Source organism: Aphelocoma coerulescens, chromosome 1 (genome assembly GCF_041296385.1).
Source record: "Aphelocoma coerulescens isolate FSJ_1873_10779 chromosome 1, UR_Acoe_1.0, whole genome shotgun sequence".
Lineage (NCBI taxonomy): Eukaryota > Metazoa > Chordata > Aves > Passeriformes > Corvidae > Aphelocoma > Aphelocoma coerulescens.
In genome coordinates, this window is record NC_091013.1 from 85,859,411 (window position 1) to 85,876,632 (window position 17,222).

The 17,222-nt window shown below is 39.5% G+C and overlaps 1 protein-coding gene across 1 annotated transcript in view; it reads right to left on the bottom strand.

Annotated features, from left to right (window-relative positions):
- The window catches only part of TYR (tyrosinase), a 42,061-nt gene that overhangs the window by 16,143 nt on the left and 8,696 nt on the right, over positions 1 to 17,222 (bottom strand). The window contains exons 2-3 of the mRNA XM_069015627.1: positions 15,396 to 15,612; positions 6,952 to 7,099 (exon numbers count right to left, since the gene is read on the bottom strand). Coding sequence (XP_068871728.1) covers positions 6,952 to 7,099; positions 15,396 to 15,612 — 365 coding nt within the window. The remainder of the gene's footprint in view (positions 1 to 6,951; positions 7,100 to 15,395; positions 15,613 to 17,222) is intronic.

Consider the following 17,222-nt stretch of genomic DNA (forward strand, 5'->3'; position numbering starts at 1 on the left):
CATCAGAGCCCATTTTGATCGCTGCGCCGCAGGGAGCTTCCTCCTCCTCCAGCATTAAGAGAATAGGTGAAGACTAACCATGCAGCTCTTGTGAAGTTTCAGGGCAGTGTAACCTTTCCTTTTAAAATCCACTAATTCTTTGCAAAATATGTGGTGTACGAAGCGACTCATTCATTAATTGAGTTGGCTGAACTAAAATCTTGCAGTAAGACTGATATGAAACCTGCACTTTAAATAGGGCTATTTGAATTGAACCTGCTATATAATTGACTTTTATGAACAGAATGAATCATTACAAACATCTAGCCTGAATAATGACATGGCAGGTGAGATTGTCAACTGCTGTATTTCACATATGAACCAGAAGATGTCTGTTTAACCTCTCTCTGGTCATTACCCTAAAGCAAGGTGGAGCAGCAGCACTATAAGTTATATGTATGCTTAACCAATAAAAAGAATATTTATCTCCAGAGCCTGATCCTTGTCCCTATTTCTCTTTGCCTCTGTATGTTCTACCTGTGGATATCCAGAGGACCTATTTAAGGTTATTTTAAATGCAAGTGCACCCTTGAGTGTGCTCTGTAGACTCCACTCCCCTCTGTCCACTGGAGGAGGGATGCTCTAAAGCTGTATTCCTTCATTTTTGCCTCTAGCCAAGGTATGTGTTAGAAAATAGGTGATGTGACCCTCCAAGGCTGTTCCTGGATCCCTTTGGGTGCTTTGCAATTGCAACTCCTCAGGCTTACTGAAGTAGATGTTAGAGCCCAGCTCAGTATCTTGGTGTATGATTTGCCTTTCAGCCCCAGACACAGCGATATCGAAGCAGAGATACTGGGGAGCTGTTTCTCAGCAACACCCCATCCTTCCCACTTACACTCTGCTTTCCATGGATATATTTATGTGGTATTTCGCAGTAGATGTGAACTCACTCTGCCTACATACTGAGCCCACTTTGAGTGAGTCAGCTCCATCAAACAGGCTGAGTAGCTCTGGTTAACATGCTACAAAGCCTGAGAGGTTAGGAGGGAAAGGTTAGCAGCTCTGCTCTGTGCCAAGAGAGAGCTTGTGGTAAAAGAGGGAGCATGTGTCCTCCTGCACATTTGTAGACATTCCCCATGGGGAAAAAAATTAAAAATGCAGAAATTTCCTTTCTAAAAACTTCCATGCTCAGGTTTTCCCCTGTTTTCCGTACTTATCTGCTCTGTATCTCATACTTGTTGTAGAAGTGTTTGTGTGCCAAAGCGTGTGACCAAAGTCATTCCTGGCCCACCCTCATCTGAAACACTCTGCTGGAGATCAGTTTTCTTCCTCTGAGGTCCCTTGTGATAGAACAGAGCTGCTTTCCGTGAGCAGGAGCTGCTGTAACAAGGTGATTTTGTTAAGCATCAGGGAAGGGTGAGAGCTGGGCTATCTTGCTGCTGTGCCACAGAGCCTGCTGGTGGGACGTAGCTGTGCATGCTGATCAGAGCTCTCTTCCCAGGATATTGCTAATGGCAACCTCTTGACCTGCCTTTGTCTAATACATTTCAAGTGGCTCCAAGCCGTAGCTCATTCAGCTCCAGAAAAGTATGACTTCTAGCTGCATCATAATTTTTTTGCAAACGTAACCTCAAAAAGCAGAAATAGCCTTGCTGTGCCCATATCAAGGAATAAAATTTATTATACACTTTGTGTTTGTAATGTGATTTTTCCATTTTTATTCTGCTTTATTATTAGCTGATATATCATTGTATTACAATTTCCATATCAGCTGCACCTCAGTCAAATATTTTGGTGTCTCTAAGTTTTTGTATACCAAAGGGAGAAAATAATTCTTTGGCCTCATGCTTTATCTGTGTTTTCTCCCACTAGAGACAGTTCAGCTTAAAGAATGAATCTTATTTCATGTGTTAAACAAGTTTGGAACCATAGTGTTGTCTTACAAGAATTTCTGATGATTCTTTTTGAATGTTTTTTCTCCAAATATTCCAAATCCTTGAAGAAAATAGTGTTTAACTTCTAAAATAAATTCTAGTTTCCTGTCAACATTTCAAAACAAGAGAACAACTTAGTTTTTCCTGTGCCATTTTTTGGTTTAAAAACCCTGAGATGACATTCAAGAGAAAATGAAAGTGTTCTGTTTCAAAAACAGAGTAAAAATAAGAAGCTTTTATTTTGACATCTCCTGGGAGTGCAAATCAAATTTCCTCTTGTTAAAGCATTTTTCAACAAAATCACTTTTTCCACTTTTGTCATAGTGCTGACTTTATTTTTTAAGTGGAAGAAGGAGTTGGTGCATTGAATCCACAAGGACTGAAAGTGTCTGTAAAGTCGGCCGAAGGAATGGGGCGCTGCTGATCAGAGCAGGGATGTCCAGCTGTGTCCTGTCTTTACCATTTCATGCAACAGTAAATGAAGCAATTGTTATCTCTTGTTTCTTTGATACCTGAGAGCCACAGTCAGAGGCTAAGGATATGGCAGGTGCTGCACAGACCAGTGCAATGAGACAGTCCCTTAATGACAGAGTTTATAACATGCACACAGGACAAGGCACAACAGAGAGATGCAAACAGATAGGAGGAGGACCAGGCACCCATGCACTGGGACTGCAATAATCCACTCACTAAGGAGGAGTAGGGAGGGACTTGTCTGAATGCCAAAAAGGTGTACAGTTCATTTTGGTATAATGAATGTTTTGGAGGGGTACATGAGTTCCTATACAATGAAGAAGAAATGATTTGGGGTTGAGCAGTGAAGGCCCTTCACAATAGAAACCAGTTGATCTGATGGGAACAGAACACAGAAGCAATAGAAGGGTACTAACAGAGAAGAACCCTTGGAGTTAAAGAAGAGCATTGAGTTAATGTGATGGTGGTTGAAGCAGTATTCTGAGCTGTGCAGTTGTCTATGATAGCTGGAGAAAACAGGTGATGGCATCATTAGAACTGGCAATCTGGATCTAGCTCTAGTGTAACAGGCAAATAGTCTAACAAGTACTAGACTTTAGAGAGGCAAGAGACCGATATCCTACACATCTGTTGTTGTCTTCAGAAAATTAGTTCTAAATTGCTTGTTCTAAAACCAGGGCCTTTGGAAGTCATCCACATTATTATAATAAACCCTGCCCACTGCTGCAGAACTTAGGAGCGAGATGAGGACTGAGGCCCTATTGCATTAGCTGCTGCATGGGTATAAAGTTGTCAGGAGATCTTTAATGACAACTTCTATTCCCTGTTGCTATTTAGCTTTTCTTAGAGAAATTGTTCGGTTGGGGTGTGGAAATCCAGAAGTATAGAGGTATGAAATAAATGAGAAGAAAGCTGAAATATTCAAAGGACAGAAGTGCAGGGAGAACAGATGAAGATACTACATGGCTGTAGAGATGAAAGGTCTAAAAGATCCAGCAGAGAGGAAAGAGTTCCTTCTCAAGCACAGAAAACACCCCAATGAGCTCAAGTGGGACTGTGGGCTTGTGCTTTCATGGCCTGTGCAGCTGCTCCTTACAGCTTGAGTGGGTTGACTCCTCCCTTGTTATTCCCTTGTGCTGACTGCAGAGCATATCTGAATAGTAAAGAGATTTGCAATTAAGAGAAATGCTTCAGAGAGCTAAAAAAGCTCTTGGTTTTGCTGAATGTATATTTTGTTGCATCTTTTTTCTTTTTATTTTTTTAAGGCACTAGATTAACAATTAATAATTTTCAGGGCCGTCACCTGCTTTTACCAAGCACTGAGATTTGATCCCTACATCTTCTAGCAAACAAGAATTCAAGGAACCTGATTAATCATTGCTAAGAAAGCTGTTGCCTGGGTACCTTCATACATGTGCACTACTGAGAGGGAATGACCTGAAAAAAAGAGAAATGTTTATAAGCCAATGTTTTGTTTTTTTTCACCTGAGCGATCTCAGCTGCACCTCTGCTTCATCTATTCTTCCCTCCTTTTGTGCATCAGGCCTGAGCAGGGAAGGCTGAGGGACAGCAGATGGTAGGCTGACTGTTGCTCAGTTTAGAAAGCAGCTCCTAACATTTGGCTCACACCTGTCAGCAGACTCCGTATACACTTGTTTATCCTCCTCTGTACCATATGTTTCCATGCAAAATCAGTTCCAATGATCTATTGCCTTATTTCTATCACTCCTATTATGGTTGTAACTGAGCATTTCACAGTCATTAATGCATTTACCCTGACAGCATCCCTGTTGCGTAGGCATCTAATATCACCCACTGTACAGATGGGTTAGCTCAAGCTCAGATCCACAGCTCCTCAAAGGTCTCATTGAATCAATGGGAAGGAAACACATCTCCAGGGGATGAAAATTTGGGAGAGCAAGCTGCATGCTGAGTTTCACCCAAGGAATTTGCAGTGGAGTGAGGAAATTCCTCTGTGGGATCCTATTTGGATGCTCAGAGTGCTGGACCATTCCTGATTTCCTGACACAGAGCTGCTCCCTGCCTTTCCAAACCCAGCAGAACTGTGGTTGTTGTCATCATCAGAAGATACAATTAAAAAGTTAGTTAAAAGCCCATTGGCCCAAAGTAGTGATAGCAGTCAGCTCAAAAGTATTCTGCCCAAATGAGAAAAGTTGATAAGGACCAAAAAATGTGCTTCTGCTGGTCTGAAGACTGTCTCCCACTTCCTCTATTCTTTGTATTCTTGCTTGCCTCTCAGAAAAGAACTTTGTAGCTCTTCAGGTATAAAGTCTATGTAGGAGAGGAACAGGGTTTTCTAAAATGTACTGTATGTACCTATCCGTCACCTACTTATTAATTATAACTAAAAGCATGATTAATCTGTCACAGATAGGGCTGCTAAGTAACCCGAATCATGCTAATGCATTTCTGTCACCTACACAAAAGGCAGCATTTTTCTCAGATTTCACATCTGTGTGTACTAAGGCCCATATCCACAGCAGCTGCAGAGCACTGGTGATGTCTTTCTGCCACAGATGGGATGAGGTTGCATCATGCATATCTGTATCACTCCCACAGAGCCTGTGCAGTGGTTTATTTCCTCAACACTAGTACAATTTAGTGAGGTTATCTTTTGCAAATAATTTTGCCTTTTAAAATTGATAACAACTACAGTTATGAGAATTATTACCAGGAACTCATAATGACTATGACTGAAATTCCTCTGTGGGAAGGGTCAGCATGAAGGCCAAGGTGCTACTTGTAGGAGGTAAGAGGTGCATAGGTCTCCTGCAAGTGTCAATGCATGAGGAAAACAATTCTTTTGATAAGGCACATCATAATTTTTTCTCTTCCGTGTTCCTTTTCTCTGAATATTCAATTGACCCATTTTTTTAATAGCCTAGATGTTGGAAAGTTAATTTCCAGGCACCAACTCGAGATTAGTAACCACACTTGAAACCCTCATACATCCATCCTGTGAAGCAGTCAATGCATGGATATGCTAAATCACAGCTAAGCTACACAGTGTAACTTTTAACATGTCCTCAGAAAAAGCTTTTCACATAAAAGAGTTTGAAAACTGACACCTCCAGAAGACTAATTATACCCTACAATATGAGGAGCAGAAGACAGTTCACCCATTGAAGGAACCATTCCACTGATGCCTGGGTGACCTGCTAAAACTTGCTGCCCTATTTCTGGGTGGATCAAGTATGAGGAATACAATCATTAGGCTCATTAAATATATAGTATATTTATGCTATATTTATATAAATATATAAAAATATATTTTATTAGATATGAATTATATTAAATATATAGTATATTTATGCTATATTCATATACATATATATAAATATATTTTATTAAATATAAATTATATTATCTTTTCACTCCTCTTATATTTTAAATATTTATGAGGAGAAAAAGCCCAACTTCAACTTTGTCTTTTTTACACCTACTAGCTTTTTGGTTAAATAAGATAAAATTTTATATAAGAGTTTTGGTGTGAACTGCCTGAGACTGCAAGATGATGCTTGCAAGCTGTAATCTGCACCCCTCCTGTGGTGCATGCCTCAGTGGCCCAAATGAAGAAACCATTTTGGTCTTCATCTCAATAGGCACCTTTCTGCAGGCAGGCAGATTCTCAGTCAGTAGGTTTCTGAGCATGCAGATTTATGGAAGTTTGCATAGGGAATAGGTTTTTTGTCCTAAGCTATGCAGTAGTCAAGTAACATTCCATGGAGTAAAAGTAGAAGATGGATAAGAAAATATAAACTGCTCCAGAACAAGTGTTCATGTGGCTTTTACAGTTCTTTGCTTAGATTTTTTTTTTAATCGCTTTTTCGTCATCACAGTTTGGTGTCAATGCAGTCCAGAGCAAGTTGGTTGTAGCCATTCACATGTACTATAGTGACACAGAGATTAAATCTTGGAGTGCTGCCCTTAATGTAGCAATTTCACCAGTTTCTTGCAAAACTGCTCTCCTACCCTTTCTTATTAATAAACATGATATTCTTCTGTATGCTCTCCTTTCATTCTGCACAGCTGTACTCTTCTCTTTCATCAAGAAACAGCCACAATTTTGTTTGTCACGCTTAAATACAGACTTTTTTCTTCTTTATTTATGAATAGCAGGCTTGGATTTTCTTTATGGAATAGAAATTAAAAGAGCCCTGACATTTAGAATGTAAAGGAATTGCTCCAAATGATTATAGTTGTGTTAAAATGAGTCACACACTTTTGATCCAAACTTCCTGACATACACATCCATATATATTAATCCTTATGACATCATTGAAGAACTATTTTTACCTTTTTTTATAAAAGCTGAGTGCATTTGTCAACTCATCAAATTATATTTAATCCAGTGAACATACAGGTTGGTTAGGAGATGCACGTGCTTTCAAATTACAGCAGAGCTCATTTCTACATGTCTGAAAATGCTGTGCATGTAAAGACATGTAACATATTTGCACTCTTGGAAACACAGGTGAAAAGCCCACTGTAAAAAAAAAACCCCACATAATGAATTAGCTTTCCTAAGGAAAATTAAACTTACCTGTCAACAAATGCATGGTGTAGTACAAAGATAGGATCATTTGCAGAGCCTTGTACTTGGGACATGGAGCCATTCATGTAGATGTGAAGTGCATTATGCAAACTGCTTTGCGATGGGTTTGATATCGCAGTCTGTGGATCAGCAAAGCCTGTAGACTCAAGAGAAAATCATACGCTGATATGACAATGTGTATAATTCTTTTTCCAGCAACAGTGAAGATCAAAGTACTTCCTTTCCCTTCATTTACATTCAGCTTTTTAGACAAGAGTTTAGGAAAACTTGTAAAGGAGTGCTAATATATTTCAAAGGCATAGCAAAGATGAAATTAGAATAAGCTAAATTAAAACTCCTGCCATGTAGCTAATGCAGCATGTCAGCAAATGTACTGCTTAATTGCTTTATATTTTTAAATTTCTTTGTCCTTTTTGTCTGGCTGGTAAAACGCAAGATAATCCGTAGAGACATTTACATGTGAACATTTATTTATGTTGAGAAAACTTATTCACTTTATTTTCATTTTTAATCCCTATACTTACAGGTTCCTATTTTATCTCATCATACACTCAGTCATTTATTAATGTTTTTCTCTATAGAACACATTCTTTTATTGATAGGAGCCAACACAATGCAAGCTATAATCTCTACAGAAGGATTTGGTGAGTAATCAATAATCTTTTACAGTCAGACTTGCAGGATGGAAGTCTGTGGGCTGCTGTTATTTTAGAGGACACTTCAAAGATGGGTTTTAGGAAGAGCTTACACAGACCAGCTCCCAGACAGGAAATACTGGAAGATGAGCTTCTGTGTTAGTTTTTATCTTGGTAGCCTGTCTGTAGTTAGCTCTGATGTTATAGCCCTACTCAGCATCCCATCAGCTGTGCTTCCAACCTACTTGTAAGGACTCCTAGTCAAAGCCAACTCAACCATCTGATCCTTCTCTGGGATTTTCCCAGAGAATAGAAGGAGAAACCTATGTTGTCGTCCCAGTTCTATTCTGAACCTGATGCTAGCTCTGATATTTAACTCATGCCACAAAACCTCTCTGATCTGTCTCTTTTATTTTGTTCCTGAAGATGTCTTCTTCCCACAATTTCTGTAAGCTGTAGGATGAGGAAGCACAGTGGAGGCACATTAAAACATCATCACAATGTAATTATCGAATAAAATGGGCTGTGAAAAATATGGTCATTGGGTTGATCCTCAGAGTTTTCCCAATATTGTTGCAGTTTATCAGACCTGCAAGGTGGAGAAAATAAAGATATTAGCTTTTATCTTGGGAAATTCCTAACAGACTTTGAACACTTTCTTTACTTATTTGGCCCAAGAACCAGCATTTGAATGAGAATCAGTAATATACTTTTGAAGTGTATCTCCCAATAGTCCTTCTATTTGACACTGTGACTCACACCACAGGGCAATTTCTGACTTTGCAAGATGGATTCCTTTTGTAGAAAATCTAAAATGTGCCAACTATCAGAGGGTGTTCAGTTCAGGGGACTGAACTACAGACAATCTGAAAAAAACCTTCCCTGTCATAACCCTAATGTGTAACATGGAATTCAAGTCCACAGTACCAGCTCTTTTGCTCTGGATTTTCTCCTCTCTGAGTCACACATGAGTTGGCTCATCCTCTGAACTTGGAAATCTGAGTTTTAGACCCAACAGGGACTCTGATCTTCTGTGTGAAATGATTGCATTGCTTTGCTACTCTAAATTCCCTCACTGGGCTTTGTCTTGTCAGTCAACCTCTTCAAAAAAAGGGAGAACATCTGGCATAAACCCACTGGTATTTACCATAAGAATCAGATCATAACTGCAGCACATAGAAACCAAAATACCATGATAACCATCCATCTTTCTGAGTCTAATAGTATGACAAAGCTTTTGAGAAATTCAGGGGAAATCAGAGTTGAAAACATAATTAGGACATCTGGAGAAGGTAGAGTTGGTTTACTATGAAAATTGTAAGTCTTTAAGGTAAAGTAAATCTGGCTTTAGGTAACAAAGAGGAACACACTAACACCTAGAGATTTTAAGTACATCAGATGTGGACCAGGATTCTGGAAGAGTCTGCTTGGTGATATAAACAGCAGAGGATAGAAGTTCTCAAAGGGAAAATCGGGCCCACAGAAATCTGCATGATGGTGAATGCTATGTTTCCTAGCTATCAAATCAAGTAGAAAAGCAGAGTAAAATATTATTTATAAGGAATGATGTACATTGACAGTCTGTCCAGAATTCACAGAAAGCAATGGCAACAATTTTTGTCTTTCTTGCCGCTGGCCACAGTATGTGGTTATTTGGATCAGTCAGTTTAGCAATACTACAACATTTCTGTGAATATTAACTGGATATCATATATGTGTATCATTCTGAAGCAATTCTTCCACTTATATTCCACTGCATTGTAAGTATGTTTAAGGGAAAAGAAACTTTTTGCAGGGTCTGGGTAGAGAGATAGGTGTTTGATATCAGACTTCAGGTACTTCTTACATTTTTTTAATGCATTGCAAACAGTTGACCTAATCATTCATAAAAATACACAGAATACACATTTTGGCTCTGGACAGCTTTTCATGGAACATCTGCACATGAGCAATTTATCTTAATCATCCAAATCTCTGTACTGGAACAACTTTAGCAACCCCACCCTCTGGCTCAGATAATTGGGGTGCATCCAGTCAATGTCAAACATGATGTCATGTTTAACCCTGCACATGAGAAGTTCTAATACCTGATCGCTTGTTATGAAAACGCCATATAAATTTTTAAGTTAGCAGGAATAAAGTCATGATGTGATGTCACTGTATCTTATTAGCTTGGGTCTTATTCTTTTGTCTCAGACTTTTAAAAAGACTTCAGTACAATCAGCTATGCAGGATGACACACTAGAGTGGAGTCACCCAAAAAGGATATGTGAAAACTTCACCCTTTTTTTGGAGTACAGGAAACTTTGTTGAGGTAGCTGCAGTAAAATCCCCTCTAAAGCAGATGTGAGACTAAAGATAAAAGTGAGCTGAAATACGAGTTCCCTGTCTCTACATGGTGGAAGTCTTCTTCCTCCAGCTGCCTTGCCCCATGCTGTGCCTTCCTCTCCTCTACACTAACTTTAGCTCATCAGTCCTTCTGTGAACTGATTTCAATCACTGTTCTGGCAGTAAAGTTCCTCCTAATGTCCAACCTAAACCTCTCCTGGCACAGCTTGCAGCTAGGTCCCCTCATCCTGCTGCTAGTTGCTGGGGGGAAGAGACCAACCCCACCTGGATACAGCCTCCTTTCAGATAGTGATTGAGTCCCCCATGAGCCTCCTTTTCCTCAGGCTAAACAACCCCAACTCCCTCAGCTGCTCCTCCTAAGACTTGTGCTCCAGACCCTTCACTATCTCTGTTGCCCCTCTCTGGACTGGAAGAAGGCTCTGCAGAGAGATCTGAACAGGCCAGATTGATGGGCTGAGGAAAATTGTATGAGGTTCAACCCAGTGAAGTGGTGGTTCACAACATGAGTGCTGCAGGTTTGGGGGAGTGGCTGGAAAGCTGCCTAATGGAAAAAGATCTGCTGCTCCACAGCAGCTGAACATGAGCCAGTGTGTGCCCAGGGGGACAAGAAGGCTGATGGCATCCTGGCCTGGATCAGCAATAGTGTGGCCAGCAGGACCAGGGCAGTGATTTTCCCCCTGTACTCAGCACTGGTGAGGCCACACCTCAAATCCTGTGTTCAGTTTTGGACCCCTCTCTGCAGAGGGATCTGGGGAAGGGTCTGGAGCACAAGTCTGGTGAGGAGTGGCTGAGGGAGCTGGGGTTATTTCGTCTGGAGAAAAGGAGTCTTAGGGAGGATCTTCTCACTCTACAGCTGCCTGAAATGAGGCTGCAGCAAGATGGGGGTCAGGCTTTTCTCACAGGCAACAAAGCAACGGAAGAGGAAATTACCTCAAGTTGCCACAGGGGAAGTTTAGAGGAGATTTTAGGAAAAATTTCTTCATGAAAATGGTGGTTGGGCATTGGAATGGGCTCTCCAGGTAAGTGGTAGAGACACCATCCCTGGAAGTATTTACAAAACATGTGGATATGGCACCTGGAAATATGGTCTAATTGTGAAAATGGCGAGTGAGTATTTGGACTTGGAGATCTTAGAGGCCTTTTCCAATCTGAATGATTCTATGATTATATGGTTTAGTGATGGACATGATGGTGTTGGGTTTATGGTTGGACTCGATGATCTTAAAGGTCTTTTCCAGTCTAAATGATTCTAATGTCGGGGTCCCTCCCCCTGCCATGTAGCCCTGGGAGAGGGGCCCTGAGGGGAGACACGGGGTTTCCCTGCCCCTGGTCAGCCTCGTTCCCCATTGGTTGTTTTGTGTTCCCCTGTGCGGGCAAGGACCCTCGGGTCCCGTGATTGCAGCAGTTCCTCGGCAGATCCCGGCCATGCGGCTGGAGAAATAAACATCTCTGAAACATCTACCAAGAATCCGTTCATAGACATTTCTTTTCCACGGGACTCCTGGTTTGATATAGGCGTGTTACAGTATCCCCACTGTAGCATTCTATGATTCTCTATTTGTGCCCAGCTTAGTCCCATTCTCCTGGGGTATGATTTTTTTCTTTAATAAAGTTTTCACATTTTAGAGAAGTTCAGGTCAGATAGATGCATCTACTTTAAAACAGGAGGAATATAAGAATTTTAAGGCCATATTCTTGAAGCTCTTTGAAGTTAGGGATGTTCTTCTAGCTTATATTTGTGGAGTATTTATGCCATTGGCAAATTCGCAAGAAATTTTTCAGGGTTAAATCTTATATCCTTTCTCAGACAGTGTTATTACTGTAATCCCTCTAGAGTGAGGTAGCTGCAAGATCCATAGAATTTGACCTATGTGACTATAGTAAATGAAAGTTTGTGATTATCTATTTTAGACCATGTCATCATCTACTTTTTTTTTCTTAAAATTTCTCTTGTAGAGTTTCAATGTGATCTGTGCTGAATAGTCCTTCTAGTTCTCTAGAAATGGCTCTTTGCAATTTGACAACATTTTCTCAGTGTACAGCATAAATTTATCTAGAGGTGGAGGTTCAAGCTGGATGAGGAATGTTGGCTGTAGGCTGAAACTTTTTCAATTAGAAGTTTTCTGTTGGCTAACTTCATTTTTAGAGACCGTTTTTTTAATAGATTTATGGATTGCTGTGAAAACATTGAGAAAAGTTTTCCAGATGAAAATTTCTCATTTCAGGAGAAAAAAAGAAAATGTCCTCTTGAAATGAAATTACATTTTGAAATGTTTGATATTTAATTCCATTATTTCATGACAGAATAGCAGTAACAATACATAATTGTGACAGACAATGGAATGCTATGACATGGCTTGGCTTGATACCATTTTTCATGAGTTAATTCATGAATAATGAAAGTAATACAGGGTTTTAGAATTTTTTTAATGTTCATCTGTCACTTTGTGCAAAACTTAAAAGGCCCTGATTTTCATTTGAAGTTGCTGTGAATAAAGTAATTTCAACTGTGGAATCTGCTCATAAAAAAAAAGAAAGTCTAAATTTTTCATCCATCTCTTATTGTTAGGAAGTAGCATTCAAGGTATTACACACCAAAACTGGACTGAACAAAGAAGTCAAACTACTTAATTTGAAGTCAGCTAATCCATTTCTGATCTTTCCTGATGCTTTTAAACTAGGTTGATTTTCTGTTCTCTTCTATCCATGAAGCTTCCAATGAAGTCAACAGTGTTCCCCGGTTAGGACCACGAATCAACAAATGCTATTTAAAATAATTGCTCCCAGGGGCAAAGTGTAAACTGCATTTCACCTGTTGTTTTTCATTCATAGCAGAAGCTTGTCTGTCACAGAGAGGGCAACTCATGTGCTCAGCCCCTTGGGGAGGTTTTATTGAACAATATTGACCTTTGCTGTTTATGGCTGTTGTGACATAAATTCTTCAGTGACATAATTCCAGTCTCTGCAGCAGCCCTTTTATGTTAGTCCGACAGAAATTTCAGCCTGCCTTGTTGTCATCTGCTCATAGAGATGATGATATTTGCCCCTTTGAAGGATAAAAGTTTTAGCCTTTGTTCCAGTGCACTGAAGAATAAAAAAGCATAAAGTTTTGCCCAGAAGGGGATCTTCTATGTGATCACAGGTATTTTCCATTATAGAACTGAAACTGAGGCATAAATCTCACATTGGTGTAAATCAGGAACTGCTCAATTACAGTCACTGGCTTAGTTCTGATCACCTTTCGTAAACCTAGAGTAACTCCAATAAGGTCAATGCACTTACTTTGGATTTCCTTGGGATCTAAAAGGAATTAGAATTTGATCTTAGGTGTATTGGCACAAAATTGTGCAAATAAGTAAAGCAGGATTGAACAATGTTTTGCTTAGAAAAAGAACAAAATGTTGGGAACTACAAAGTGTTAACAGGTTTGTAAGAACACAGTAAAGAAGAAGTAGGCAGGCACAGACAAAGTAAATGCAAGTCATCAATTTAAGCGTGGCATTTTTACACAAAAAACTAAACTAGCCACTTTTAAGAAAGGAGTTAATACACTATAAGGGTTTGTTTTTTTTTGCAGTAAAATTTCTTTTAAAACTTTCCACCATCTTTTTCAACATTAGCCATGAATTCTTCATTTCACATTGCAGTTCAGTATCTTGTTAACTAAATAAGTTGGTTGGCAGAAATGTTTGTGGTTCTGTGGTGTAAAGTAGTGTTGAAATGATTCAAGTTAAAAAACAAAATAAAATACTACCACAGACCATGCTTTTGCTTTTGTTTCCAATACCAGTAGCATGATGGTAGACCCTCAGTAATTCATGACTTGTTTACTTTAATTCCTTTTTCTCTACTCCTTCCACTCCACCCTTTGCATCCATTCACACACTTTATGGAGTAAAATGTAGGCAAAGCTCTACTCAGTTATATCACCTTTTACTTTTCAATACTTCATGTAGTTTCTGTTTTCAAGGACAGAAATGTTCAGAGATGCAGACACTTATTGTCTGGATTCTTTCTAGTCTGCAAGAGACAAATTCTGAATTTCTGATGATTTTTACAAAGAAACTGGTCCACTTTTCCCAAGGAAGCTTTATGGCGTTCCACACTGCATTAAGACTAAGACTGAACATACTAAAACTTTTGCTATCTTAGAATCATAGAATGGTTAAGGTTGGAAGTGACCTCAAAGCTCATCTTGTTCCAACCCCCTTGCCATGGGAAGGGATGCCACTCACTAGATCAAGTTGCTCAGGGCCCAAACCAACCAGATCTTGAACACTTTCAGGGATGGGGCAGCCACATCTTCTCCAGGCAACCTGTGCCAGTTCCTCACCATCCTCTGAGTAAAGAATTTCTTCCTAATATCTGATCTAAACCTTCACTCTTTGAGTTTAAAACCACTGGCCCTCGTCTTCTCACCATCTGCCCATTTTAAAAAGAAATCTCTCTCCCTTCTTTTTATAAGCCCTCTTAATGTACTTGGAGGCCCCAGTAAAATTCCCCCAAAGCCGTCTCTTCTGCAGGCTGAACAACCCCAGCTCTCTCAGCCTGTCTTCATAAAAGAGTTGCTCCATCCCTCTGATCATCTTTATGACTCCTCTCTTATCCTCACTCCTACTGCTATCTTGTGTTGTTGTGCCCTTATGCAGTTCATTGAAAACCAAAAGCTCATAGACATGAAAAGTAGATCACATTTGATTCAGCTGATATATGATATTGTAGAAATATATTTATTGATAAATGTACAATATGTTATCCTTGCTTATCAGCAATTTTGCAAGATTCAAAAGAGTTTAGACAGATATTAAGAATTTCTTTTAGTAAAGAACTTAAGTTTACTAGCCAATTAGGAAAATTCAAAACAGGTTAAATAGCTAGATAATTAAGATAAACATTGAAATTCTTTTGGAAATTATACTAAGTGCCATTTTTGAGGGATAGCTTAATCCATGTTCCTTGGACTTTGGGAAAAAGTTTGCTGTGGAGTTCACAGTGGAATGATGTAGACGTAGCATGCCAGCTGGCAGCATTGTCTTTCACCCTTGTTATCCAGCCTGGTCCCTGGAAGACAGTGAATTCCAGGGCCAACATGTACCCCCCCATGGCTACATGGTTACGTATGGTTGTGCACAAGCAGATTATTGGATGTTCAGCTTTTCTGCTGTGCTGTATTTACTTTGCAGTGCCTGGTGCTGACTGAAGCAGGAGACAGTATCTCCTAACAGACAGACTTAGGGTCTGATCTTGTCTGTAGTTTCTAGTTTGTTATCAAATGCCTTTAATGTGGTTCTTCCTGTCTGGTGCAGCTCCTGGTGAAAGCATAACTTTTTCTTTCTTTTTAAGTTATTCTTCATTAAATCAACTCAATCTTCCCACGTTTTGAAGACTCTAACCCCAGAGAGAAACAATTTACAGATGGAAATGGCATAACAGAATAAAGCATGTTACCTTCCAAAGTGTTTCGGAAACTGTAATTGGCCATTTTATCCATGGGTCCAGATTCATACTGAGTCAGTGAAAGGCAAAACTCAACATCAGCTGAGGATGGGAGTCTTGGAGTCCTTGATTTGTCATTGTTCCCAGGATTTCGCCTTATAGGCCCCTCGCTCGTGGCACTGCATAAAGCCTGTTGGCTGTTGTACTCTTCAGACTGAGTGCAAATTACCTGCATAAAACACTTTCTATTAGAGGAATTTCAATTACAAAAACAAAAGAGCCAAAAGAGGTACTTCGAATAATTTTTTTAAGAGCAAAGAAAATGTACTGTGTAATAAGTTTGTTTCAAGAATACATATGATTTTTTACATTTTATGCATATGATTTTAATAAAAGATGGTTATTTCATGGAAAACAGTCCTCTAATACAGTGCATATTCTGAAGTAATACACTTATCTGTATCTGAAACTACTCATGCGGACTAAGGCATCAAATCTCATTCATGCTCTTGAAAACTCACAGGCTAAATTCAGCGTTACCCACCAATGCAGCAGGACACAGAGTTAAATCTGATGCTGACGTTGCTAAAGGGAGGCTTTTTGGCTGCAGAAGGCTACTGAATAAAGCCATAATCACAGATTTTTTTACCCCACACAGTAAGAGTGGCAATTGTTGACTTGAAATATGAAATAAAAAGTTATTATGAAAATATCTGTGTATGCTTTGTCAGGGTAAATGGGCACTTTCTCTATGTCTCAATGCTACATGTGTGAAATGGAAAAAGCTGTTGCTGTACTTCCTAGAAATGTTGCAGAGATGAACATGTATGACCAAATGAAATACCATAGTGATGGATATTGGATATTTGGAAAGGATCTTAAACAGAGAGCTGGATACAGATGTAAAATACTTCCAGAATCCAGCATCACTTATATAAATGTTCTGGGTTCACAGACAAAGTCCAATTACAATGACATAACAACTCATTATTTGTCAGTTGATCTGTAGAAGCTGCCAGTCCAATTTGAGACTCCTGGAAGAGCAAGGTAGTTCAGTGGTGGGTCTATGATAATGAAACAGAACAACAGTGGCTCAAAATTCCCAGAAGTTGTTTTGTATCCTTAGCAGGTAAGACTGAGGCTCTGAATCAAAGTCGCTGTCTATTGTTTTGCTTTCCTCCTGAAAAAAACACCAAAACAAGTAAAATTCCAAACCACCCGAGGCCCCTTTAAAACAGAGGACTCTGCAGTTAGCAAGTAATCGATGGGGTAATGAGAAATTTGTATGGAAAAAGAGTAGGTCTCATTAGTGAGTGAGACATCATGGGGGAGAAAACACCTAACATTGAAAGCTCAACTTCTTTTATCCTGAAGGTATATTTCTATTTCATGGAGAAAAGCAATGAACAAGGAGGTGAGTGAAAGCAATCATCTCTGCTTTGAATGAGATGGAAGAACATGTGATTCTCTGTTGATGAAGGAAGTGGGTGGGAAATTAATTTCACTTATAGTAGCCAAGTAAAAATGGTGAGATTGAATCAACACTTTAGGATGACCTCTGCAATCAGGGGAGAGAGAGCCATCTCCTGAGTGTGATTCAGCTCTCCCAAACCAGATGTCTGGTAGGTGAGATGTACTTACCTCTGGGGGTGCCTAACTCTCTCCATTGACTAAGTCAATGAAATAAAATGAGTAAAAAAATCAATGCAGAAACTGTCTCTGGACTGCAGTTAGCAAGGGAAGCAAAATTAAGAGTGTTCAACTTAATGCTCTGCTTCTGCATTAGGGTGGGATGAATCACACCCTGGAGGCTCAGATGTGCTTCTGAACTAACTAAAG